At 46.0% G+C, this 11,916-nt stretch overlaps 1 protein-coding gene across 1 annotated transcript in view; it reads right to left on the bottom strand.

Annotated features, from left to right (window-relative positions):
- Positions 1–11,916, bottom strand: part of CCNB2 (cyclin B2) — a 22,306-nt gene that overhangs the window by 4,790 nt on the left and 5,600 nt on the right. Inside the window, exons 3-7 of the mRNA XM_023729853.1 lie at positions 5,403–5,464; positions 4,720–4,937; positions 4,460–4,618; positions 2,703–2,939; positions 2,254–2,394 (exon numbers count right to left, since the gene is read on the bottom strand). Of these exons, the coding sequence (XP_023585621.1) occupies positions 2,254–2,394; positions 2,703–2,939; positions 4,460–4,618; positions 4,720–4,937; positions 5,403–5,464 (817 nt within the window). The remainder of the gene's footprint in view (positions 1–2,253; positions 2,395–2,702; positions 2,940–4,459; positions 4,619–4,719; positions 4,938–5,402; positions 5,465–11,916) is intronic.

Below are 11,916 nucleotides of genomic sequence, written 5' to 3'. Positions count from 1 at the left end.
TATAGTAATAATAACATTTTGATGTAATAATATAGTACTAATAACATTTTGATGTAATAATATAGTAATAATAACATTTTGATGTAATAATATAGCACTAATAACGTTTTGATGTAATAATATAGTAATAATAACATTTTGATGTGTGTCACAAAGTAGCACCTGCTTGTTATTATGAACCATTTTACGTACCTCGAATTTTGAATTGGCTTTACGGGGTTGTTTCGCAAATACGGGTTGGATTTTCGTTTGTAACCCAGGGACTGCCTGTACATTAAATTTGCAGGCATTCTACTAAAAAAAAAAAGGTCTCCCCCATTTATTCATTAAAGACTTGGATTCTTTTTTTCTTTCTTCCTCTTTTATTTTTTAAAATGCATTGACTCATTATTCTTTTTGATGCTCAAATTAAACCAGACTTGGCCAGCAAGAGCCCCTTCAAGCCATTTCCGATGTCCTTTTGCATGACCCCATTTCCGATGTCCTTTTGCATGGCCCCATTAGTCTTTGAGAATTTCTCACTTACCTTGTACATGCCCTGCCGTGGCCCTGCCATCGGCCACTTCTCTAAGGAGCCCTGGTTCCTGGGGGTGACACTGTTCAGTTATCAAGATCTAGACACCAGGTCTGCTCATTGCTACCCGGGTTGTCACTGGGCTTCTAGACACTTTCTTACGAATTTACTGATCATTCCAATTCATACTCACTATAGGAGTTTTTCCTTTGTTTTTAAATTTTTTTAAATATTTTATCTCTTTTATAGTGAAATTTTCATCCTTAATAACCGGAACACATTTATTTGCTTTATCCTACAATATATGTAGTTTCAGAATCACAGTGCCATATCACTATTAACAACAAACCTACTAAGTCAAGTTCAAGTATCCTTATCTTGTTTGTTCCTTCGTTTTGTCTAACTTTATATCCCACTAAGCATGCACAGTCAGAATGCTCTACTCAACCGTTATTTGAAAACAGGAACTCAGACCAATACTTGCACAAAAGGTCAATGTACAAAAGGTCACACACTGTATGATTCCGTTTGTAGAAACATCCGGCTAGGTAAACCCATAGAGACAGAGGGCCGACTGGTGGCTGCCACGAGCAGGCAGGAGGGCAGAATGGGGAGAAACTGCTTAACAGGTAGGAGGTTTCATTTTGAGGTGACGAAAATGTTTTGGGGCTAGATAGAGGTAATGGTTATACGACATTGTGAATATAATGAAAGGTTCGCTTTAAAATGGTTAATTTTTATCTTATGTGAATTTCACCTCAATAAAAACAAAAAAGTTACTTGAATTCTTTCCTCTTATTCTGTTGCCAATTTGACAAGTTACTTTGTTTCTGTTTAATTCCATTTTAAAGTTTACAGAAAACATTTCTACTGTTCGAGGTCAAAACTACATGAAAAGTTACAATGAGAAGTTCTGTTCCCATCCTCAGCCAGGCACATATGTATTCATTTTCATTAATTTCTGGTTTATTTCCCCTTCTTTCTTGCACAAAATTAAACTATCACATACACTTGTGTGGGGAACGTGTATCTACACAGGCCGCACGGGCACAGGCTCCAACCACGGTTAACCTGTCCTGGCAAAACCTTTGTGATGCTCCTGAACCAGGACGAGGGCAAACCTGGAGGAGCTGCCTTGAACCATGGCCCACTCACCTTCCCAGGTCTCCTGGAGGCCGTTAGGAGGTAGTTTCTCATCCTTTCCTGGGTTCTGATGACACTGCCCACCCCACCCCTCAGAAATGAGAATGTAAAACCACTCACTGCCGTCTTGGGTTAGCTCCTTAGCAAGGGGACACCCCACAACTCACGTTACAGTCGTCCGGTCCCCCTTTTTTCTCGGTGTGGTCTCTGGTGCGAGACAGGACTAGGGAGCGGGCACCTTCTCTGCTCTGCAGTGGCTCACTGCCTCCTCACCAGCCGAGTCGGTCAGGCCTCGGCCTTGCCTTGTGTGTTTCGTGACTTACTTGCTCGTTTCACTTAACAAAACGTACCAGCAATCACACCATTTCAGTGCTGAGTGGCCTTCCCCATTCTTTTTACAGCTCCATACTACAGCTGGGTACCATGGTGTACTCAACGAGTCTCATGCAGAAGGACATTTGGATTCTTCCAAGCAGCCTTCTTTTAGGACTTTGGGCAAGAGCTTCAAGGATGGCTTTGTGGAAATGCTAAGTCCTGTCATAGCAAGAGGACCTAAACTACAACCTAATTGACTTCTTCTTAAATCCACCACTTACCCATTTCCCTTGGTCTAGCACCTTCTGAGACAAGCAGGAAGCAGCCGCCGCTACCTTAGAAGGGTGATAATGCACCATGTCGTAGTCAATGAGAGTCAGCTCCATCAAGTATTTGGCTAAAGTGTGCTGTTCAACATCAACCTATGGGAGAACGGCCAGGGGCAGTAAGAATCACAACTGTTACTACCATCTTGCAAAATTCTGGGTGAAGGTCTAGGAAGTCAAATCCACTTAACCGCCTTATTCCTCACAAGAACAGCTCTACTGCACAGCGTATTACAGACACAGAGCGTGAGGTCTTTTCTCTGAGGAAGTGAAGAGACAAGTATTAGGACCTGTCTACGGGATGCTTCCTGTGAGTTCATAAGCTTCCCTTCAATTAAGTACATGCAGGGACAAGACATCAAACCAGCAAAATAAAGTCTTACCACAAAGTTGGAAGCACTTACCTCCCCAGCTTTCGATGCTCGTCTCAAGAAGTGTAGGGGCAAGGGTCGACCCAACTCAAATTTCAATTCTTTCAAAATGAGAGTTTCCATTTCTCGGATTTGGGAACTGGTATAAGCATTGTCTGTGATATAAACGAAGTCTTCAATATTTGGAGAAAACATCTCCTCATACTTGGAAGCCAAAAGCAGAGCCGTAATCCCAACCAGCTGAAGCTTCTTACGAGAGACTGGATGAGTCTAATGGGAGCAAAAAAGATGTCAAAGGCCACATCTAACAAGAGGGGTGGTTCTTTGTGGGGGAGCACAGTGAGAAGGAACCAAGTCCTGGAGAACTGCACATTGCCAGCTCACACCTCTCTTCAGGGCAAGAGACCTGAATATTAATAGTGAGTGCCTCCACCTGTCCAGGCAACTGTCCTTCACTGAGTACCACGTGCCAGGCACAGTGCTAAGACTCTAAGACGTTAGCCCATCAAATGCTCACAAAAACCCTAGGAAGTACATATCTTTATTCTACGAAGAGATTCAAAAGCCAGCCATGATCACTCAGTTATTGGGCAGGGAAGACGAGGCATGGATCCAAGCCTGACAGACAAGCTCCCAGTCACTGCCCATCCCCCATCACCCTGACATGAGTGTCTGTTGTTTGACTGAGGCTTTGCTTTTCTTGCTCCACTCTCATTATTGAAAATCTACCTTAAATATTACTGTGGCACACTGGTTAAGAGCTTGGCTGTTAACCAAAAGGTCAGCAGTTCAAAGCTACCAGCCGCTCCTTGGAAACCCTATGGGGCAGTTCTACTCTGTCCTATAGAGTCACTATGAGTCGGAATCGACTCGACGGCAGTGGGTTTGGTTTGGTTTTTATCATGCCCAATGAGGGTTATATGCTGAAAACCACTGAACTGACAATTATTTGGGGTTTTGCAGTACCTCAGAGTCATTATTTTAAATTATGATATTACTATACTGTTTGGGCAGAATCTGTACTTAACCTGAACCCAGATCATGAATGCTGATCTTCAATAAGTCCTCATCAGCAGGGCTGTTGCTGGGTGGGTCACGCACTGGTGGGTCACGTACCGGTGGGTCATGTGTGGCCATTCTCCAGGCTGGGTAGTGTCTTGCCGTCACAGTTCAGGGGTATTTTGAAGACCACTCTGCCTCTCGGCTCATTTTCTCACATTCCTCTTTACCCCGTGCCTCACAGCCTCACTGCACTACACACACACTTTCTCTCATTTATTTATTTAACTCTGCTCCTCCCTCTTACTTCTATAGCTATCCAGTGCCAGAGCTGGCTGGAACCTTTGAGGCTTTCTAGCCATACTCCTCATTTTCCAGGTGAGAAAACTTAACCCCACAGAGTACCAAACTCTAGAAACTGCAAGCAGGCCTGGAAAGCCAGGGTCCAAAGGCAGTGCATGCTTCAGACTGCCTTGCAGCCCGTCCGATGGTATGCTGCCTTTGTCTGACAAATGGCAGTGGCAAGATGTGGCAGTAACCCCACCACCGCCCGCTGCCCAGGCCTTTCCAGCAGGTGGCATTTACAGAAATACCCAGCATCGTCAGCCTCACTAACGATCAGGCCTGACACGCTTGCACTACCTCCCTTTATGGCACCTGAAGTCCTTGGGCTTCTTACACAGTGGCTTTGGGTCTTTCTCCAGATGAACCCCACCTCAGCTCTCCATCCCCAGAGCAGAAAGGCAGTGTTTGATGAGCCGCTGGCGAGAAGTTCCTCAAGCCCCGCCTACCTGTAAAAAGCGGTCCATGACGGCAATGCACATGTACAGCGTTTCCTGCAGCAGCCTGAACTTGGAGTGGACTTGCACCAGCCAGTCCACCAGGATGGCGCGCATGCGTCCGTTGAGATCACTCCCGTCCAGAAAACGCGGGCTTATGGATTGCAGAACCTGTCGGTGGAGTTAAAAATTTTAAAAGCTGAGCTCATTCTCTTTCCAACTGTGCGGTAAACTCCACATTGCTGGTGCAAGCAAAACACAGGCCCACTCACCTCAAGCTGCCTTAGATACTGATAGATGTCCTTAACGTAGTCACTGCAGAGCTGAGGGTTCTCCCAATCTTCATTATCAATATCCTCGATTTTGCAGAGCAAGGCATCAGAGAAAGCTTGGCACAGATTCTCTTCCTTCATGGAGACGTCCTCAGGTGGGGGAGGCGGGCCCTGTGCCAACACAGTGACACCTGTATGACTACTACCCCCGAAGTAGCCTCACTCACAAATATGTATGGAGGCAGCTGGCTTACAGATCAGGATCCCCTGCATGTTTTAAATATGTTACAGCCAGAACACATTTCAGATAAAAGGTAAAATACTTCAAGATAGAGTAGATGAAGTTTTAAAGAAACAGTCCTGTTTAGAACCCTCTAATTTCACTCTAAGAGCCCTGGGGGGCACAAACGGTTAAGCACTCAACTACTAGTTGAAACACTGGCAGTTCCAAGTCACCCAGAGGCGCCTCCGAAGACAGGCCTGGCAGTCTGCTTCCGAAAGGTCACACCTTGGAAACCCCATGGAGCAGTTCTCCTCGGCACGCATGGGGTCACCATGAGCCGGAATCAACTCAGGGGCAAGTAACAACTTTAAATAGAAACCTGAGTCCTCACCATGGCCTGCAGGCCCTGCGTGGTCTGGTCCCTCCGCCCTCCTCCCCCTCTGAACCACCTCCTACTCACCTCCCCTTCGCTCCTCCACGCCATCCTCCGGGGCTTCCGCCGCCCTCGCGGGGCGGCCGCCTCTGCAGGAACGCTCTTGCCCCCGCACCCACAGGGTCACACCGTCACTACCTTCAAGTCTGGCTTAAATGTTACCTTTCCAGTGAGGTCTATCCCGACTGCTTATTTAAAATCACAAGCTGGCGCCAGTCCCACTGCCCTCCCATACACATGTCTAATCTCTTACTGTACTTTTTCCTGTAGAATATATAACCCTCTAAAATACTATGGAGCCCTGGCGGCGCAGTGGTTAAAGAGCTCGGCTGCTAACGAAAAGTTCGGCAGTTCAAATCCACCAGCTGCTCCTTGGAAACCTTATGGGTCAGTTCTACTCTGTTCTGTCGGATCACTGTGAGTTGGAATCGACTTGATGGCAACGGTTTTTGGTTTTTTTTTTAACTATACTACAGAATTTACTTATGTATTATGTGTACTGTTTATTTTCTATCTGCCTCTGATAGAATGTAAGCTCCTAAATGAACATGTATCGTCCTTGGTTTGCCCACTAAGCTATCTCCAACACCTGTTACTCCCCGACCAGAGCAGGGGCTCAGTAAACACCCAGTGACTGAGAGACACTTAACCCTCTGGGTCCAGAGGTTTCTCAGACAGCTGGTTCTCTTCAGCAGGTGTCTCTTCTGCGGCAGAATGTTTTCTCCTTGTCAACTAATTGATCTAAACCGAGAAACTGGCAGCAAAGAAGCCGAAACGCACACTCCGCTCTATGACTGAAACAGGAGGAGGAAGCCAAGGCTGAGCGAGTATACAACCCAGTATTTTATTTCCTTATGCTTACTGGGTGACTATAAAAGTCACACGAATTAGAAATTCATAAGTCAGTTAAAAAGAGTATTCAGTACTGAAGTATAAATAAAGCATTACTCTTAAAAAGAAGTCCAAGTACTTCTCAAAGGGAATCTAACAGGACTGCTAGGCTGTCAAGAATAGGGACTAAGGTAATCAAATACAAAATCAAAGAGAAGGCTGCACAATAAAACATACAAACAACTTAAATCTACATCAAAGCTCAGGGATCACGGATCCCAATGTTAGGGGAGGATAAAACAAAACAAAATTTAAAAACCAGCAGCTCAAAACACGATCTTCCCCCTGAAATCAGTGGTCTTAAACTGACAGAGGGCCAGGTGAGCACAGGTATGCAGGCCATTTAGTGAACCTGGAGAACTTCGGGGGGCTGGAATCAGCAAGGAAAGCTCTATGGGGAAACTGGAGAGAAACCCTGGACAAGGCGCCCAGAGAGGCTGAGGCGCCCGGAGAGGCTGAGGCCTGGACAAGGGGGAGCAGACTAAAGGAAGCCCTGCCAAGTGCCAGAGGTAGCAAAGCAATACAGGCAGCTGGGAGAAGTGATTTCGTCTGGTGGCAGCATAGCACGTGAGGTGTGAAAAGGTGGGCTGGAAAAGCGAGCAAGAACCTCACTAAAGAGTCTGGACTTTATCCGAAGGTAAAGGGAAACCACTGAAGGAACTTAGAGTGAACAGGATCAGATGGAATGGATTTAGCAAGCGCGAACGAAATCAAATGCGCATGGTAAGAAGCTGACCGAGTTTCAGCTTAAGGATACCTTTTTCAAGGATAAGCATCAGCCCCCTCCCCAGGGAGGCCAGCCCCAGGAAGCCTGGTCTAAGGAGGCAGAGACTATGGGCAGGCCTGTGGAAAAGCTCCTTCCAGCTTCCAGCTGAGAAGCTGATGAGCGTTCCGCTGGAAAGTGAGCCTCAGTGTAGCCGTATCCCAAAGCCTCAGCATGAGACAAGGTCACGCACCCTGGCTCTTAACCTGCAAGTTCATGGAAGCAATTTCTTTTGGACTCTGACATAACTGCCCCGTTAGAAGACTCTAAGGTTCTGCTTGTCTGCTCGGGTAGTTCCCAGACGCTTGGGCCAACCATGCAGTTCCCTGTCCGGTGCCTGCTGCGTGAAGGTTAAAAACTGCACCAGCTGGTTAACCAGTACCAGCCTTTTTTTTTGGTGGTGAAAATATGCGTAATAAAACATGTGCCATCTCAACAATTTCTGTGTCTACAATTCACCGTCATAAACTTTTGAAGGACAAAAGTGGTCCGAAAATGAAAACCTTCAAGCTAGGTTAACAAATGAGCAGTATGGGTTATGGGGGAAAGGAAAAAGCCAGGGCAGAGACAACGAGGGGGTGAGATTTTGCCTGGCTCCGGAGGCTCCTGCTGGGTGAGGAGCTGGGTGGAGCCTGAGGAAAGGCTACTGAAGTTCTTCTAGCACCCCCATCACTGACTGAGCTGGGGCCATTGAGAGGAAGGATCTATAAAGTATTAATATGCAAACATACAGAAAGTGACATGAGCTTTGATAAAACAAGAGTTCCTTCATGTACTAAATTTATGATAGATTAACAATGTCAATTAAGTGCAACAGGAAGGGACAGAAAGAAAAACTGGATTCCATGACAATTCATTATTTGTAATAAGTGTGTACACATGGACATATTGTTTAGTTGCCATGGAGTTGGTGCCGACTCATGGTGACCCCAAGTACAACAGAACAAAGATAGACAGACAGATACAGAGGCACACACAAATCTAGAAAGGTCCCAGTGGTCACAGGATGAGCTTTAGGGAATGGAGGGGAAGGGAATTAGGGAGGAGAAGGGCAGTAAAACGAACAGACACATTGTTCTGTGCACTCTGCACTTCTGTATAGCTCTGTGTTATGACTGTATTTCTTATGTAATTAAAAATAAAAATCACTTTTATTTTAATGAGAAGAGTTGTGTTTCTCTTTTATATACAGTTTTTGCATGAGGGAAAGTTAGGCCATAGAACATTCTTGTACTTGAATAATGACTATCATCGAATTTGGTGTTTAAATCAAATCTATAAACCTCAAAATTCATCAGGACTTCGGCAGCTACTCCCCAGCACATCTCTAGGCTCATGTCTATCTCTGTAAGGGCGTGTTATAACTCATTCTTTTACTCCTTCAGTCCATGACTGGGAGCTATCTGAAGGCGGAGTGGGTGGTTTACTCAGCTTGTTTTCCCAGAGCCCAGCAAACAAGTGGTCAATGAAAAGCCTCTTCTTCCTTTCCAAACACTCATTCATGAGTCAGCAAAAACTTGTTTTCTTCAATAAGTGCAGGAAATCAGCTGCTGGGAATCACCGTAAATGGCTGGGACTCCTTCAGGGTCTCAGCCAGGGCCATTGGTGATGCAGTTTCTTCGTCCTCTACGAAGAAAGGGTAGTTAGAAGCCTGGGAACACCTGCTTTCATGGATACGCAGCTCATGTCACAAGCTTTCCAGAGCTTAATGTTGTTGCAAACTGCTGTGCTCAACGGGCATTTCCACTCGGCTGTGAAGGAGCAGTGACGACCGCAGATAGCTGTTGGTGGTGCCGTTGAGTCGGTTTTGACTCATGGTGACCCCGTGTGACAGCGCAGAACAGCCCCACAGAGCTTTCTGGGCTGTAATCTTTACGGAAGCTGACTGCAGGGTCTTTCTCCGGCAAAGCAGCTGGGTGAGTTGCTACTGCCAACCTTCAGGTTAGCAGCTGAGCTCTTACTCCTTGCTTTCTGCAAACAGAACAGGTGACAATACAAAAGCCAGCGGGCTCACCTCAGCGACCAGCAGAAAGGCAAGCAGAGGGGCCCACCTGCCAGGAGGGGGTGCTACCTAAGTCTCTTCTGTACTGTGTTCCTCAGGGAGAAGTGTATTTGAATTGAAAATAATTGTTGTTCCTTAACCCGTGTTGTCTTCTACAACTTAGAGTATCCAGTGAAGTGATTTTCATAAGAACTGAGTTAAAAAAAAAAAAAAAAAAGACAGTGGCCATCGACTAGACTCTTGCTCATAGTAACCCTACAGGACAGAGTAGAACTACCCTGTACGGTTTCCAAGGCTGTAATCTTTACAGAAGCAGACTGCCACATCTTTATCCCACAGAGCAGCTGGTGGGTTTCAACCGCAGACCTTTTAGTTAGCAGCTGAGTGCTTAACACTTGTACCACCAGGGCTGAGTTACGCGTCATAATTCTTTCCCTGAAACATTGTGGCCTCAGTCATGAGTCAAACATGAGGTTGGATCTGTTTTGTCAGGAAGCTAGAGAAAGAGGACTTGGACAAGGAGACGCGGAGCAGAGGGAGAGAGAGGAGTAGGCCGGGGAGACACGGAGTAGAGGGAGGGAGAGGGGCACACCCTGTTTTTCAGTAATTTATTCCTTAAATGGTTTCTTAAATATACAAGTGCTTACGGGCCTCGCTCTGACACCCCAAGCAACCTATCTAGATTATTCCTTCTAAATACATAGGGTGATGTCCCTGAAAGGGGTGTTGTTCTTAGCACCCGTGTACCTCAGACCCAGGGAGACTCACCTGGGGAGGCCGGGTTAGTTGAGACTCTCATGGACTCCTGTGTGGGCGTCTGCTCGCCTCCTCCTTCCCACCCCTTCTGTGGCTGCTCTACGTGGCTTTCGTTTCTCCCCCTCCCAAAACTTGTCCCTGGTTCCTCACTGCCTGTCTCAGCTATCTCGTGCTGCTGTAACAGAAATACCACAGGAGGGTAGCTTTAACCAACAGAAATCTATTTTCTCACAGTTCAGGAGGCTAGAAGTCCGAATTCAGGGTGCTGGCTCTAGGGGAAGGCTTTCTCTCTCTGCTGGCTCTGGGGGAAGGTCCCTGTCTCTCTTTTCCTTGGCATCTTGGTGATCTTCATGAGGTGTGGCATCTATCTTCCCCCATATCCTTTGCTTTTCCACCCTAATCTGCTCTTTATATATCTCAAAGGTGATGACTGGCTTGAAACACACCCTACACTGTTATGCCCTATTAACATAACAAAGAAAACCCGGCCCCAAATGGGATGATAGCCACAGATTAGGGTTAGGGTTTACAACAGGTATTTTTGGAGGACATAATTCAATCCACAACACTGCCTAACAGGATAAAATCCAAATTCCAAGGCCCTCAAGTCCAACTGTAATCTTCTTGCCAACTTTATCTTCTGCTTCCTCACACAGACCTTCTGACCCAAATCAGACCTGCCGCCTCCTTGCCCAAAGGACATAATACAGGCCTATTTCCACTTTGGTGCCTTTATTCTCATTGCTGCTTTGTTCCCCCCAAAAAGACACCCTTTCCTATCAGCTTCTCCCTATCCTTAAAATCCCACTTATACCGTGACACTCCCTGACCACTCTGTCCCCCTGTGCTCTCTCCCTCCTGTAGGTACACTTTCCATAGGACAGCGCTTACGTCTGCCCAGTTGTTTGACATTCATCCACATGCTGCCAAGAGGCATCGAGCATCATTCTCTAGGATCACTAATTCAATTTCCAGGTATACATGCCCCTTCTAGGAAAGTCTCCTGAGGGCAAGATATCTCTTACTCAGCCTAGACATCACTGGATACATATAGTAAGTGCTCAGTATATTTACTTCCTAAATATATCCCAATGTTTCCTATTGGAAATTTTCAAACATACTAATATATGTATATTTTTGAGCTGGAAAGAGTGAAGTAGCTGTTGTTGTACTCTCAGGCACCTGCACCACTGCATGTCTCATAGGAACTGCAGAGGCTTTTCTGACTGAGTGCATGCATGAGCTTGAACATGGTGGAAGGGGAGGTAACCAGTCAGAGACTGCAATGTATCAGCACAGAACTCTGGCATTACCTTGTTCTTACGTGAGTTTGGGTCTCAGACTTGTGAGCTTCCAAAGTCTTTGCAGGCAAGTTCATCCTTAGAGTGGATTATTTTAATAAAGCCCACCAAACTGCACTCTGAGACACTAAATTTACTTGGATATGAAGGTAATTAACTTTGCTACTCAAGATTATAACATTAAATTAAGGTGCCACCACTAAAATGTACACGCATCCATTTCCTACACTTTTGCTTCAAAGTAGAGTGTTCTTCAAAAGTTACAGTAGGGGGACCTCATACCATCAAGAAAGCAGTGCCAGGAGCAGAGCGTGTCCTTTGGACAGGGGTCCCTGCGCCAAGAAGCTCCTAGTCCAGGGGAACACTGAAGAGAAGGCTGACAGAGTGGAAAAGCCTTCCCCTGGAGCTGACACCCTGAAATTGGACTTTTAGCCTACTTTGACCTCAATGGCGCTGTGAGTAGGGTCTGAAGCTACGAATCCAGTCAACTTCGAAGAGACCTGGACTGCGGAGCAGAAGCCGGCAAAGAAATGTCCTGTCTTCTGGACCCATGTGTTCCCACTCCATGTCCCTTCGACACTGACGGGTTTTGTCATCTGCAGATGAGTTTTTACTTTGCTGATTTGCTGAAAAAGTTTGACCAAAATATCTCAACAAAAGATGGACTATGTTGGACTTGCTAAAAGGACTGTGACTGGACTGAATAAAATTTCCAGAACTCCTATGCAGAAGCTGATGGGTTCACAGACTGCGGCTGATCCAGAATCACGTGGAACAGAAATTAACTACATAAGACTGAGTAAACTAAAGGAAACTATGGTTTTTTTT

Source organism: Trichechus manatus, unplaced genomic scaffold (assembly GCF_000243295.1).
Source record: "Trichechus manatus latirostris isolate Lorelei unplaced genomic scaffold, TriManLat1.0 scaffold00030, whole genome shotgun sequence".
Classification (NCBI taxonomy): Eukaryota; Metazoa; Chordata; class Mammalia; order Sirenia; family Trichechidae; genus Trichechus; species Trichechus manatus.
The sequence above is the reverse complement of the archived record's forward strand: the minus strand, read 5'-3'. Positions and strand labels throughout refer to the sequence as shown.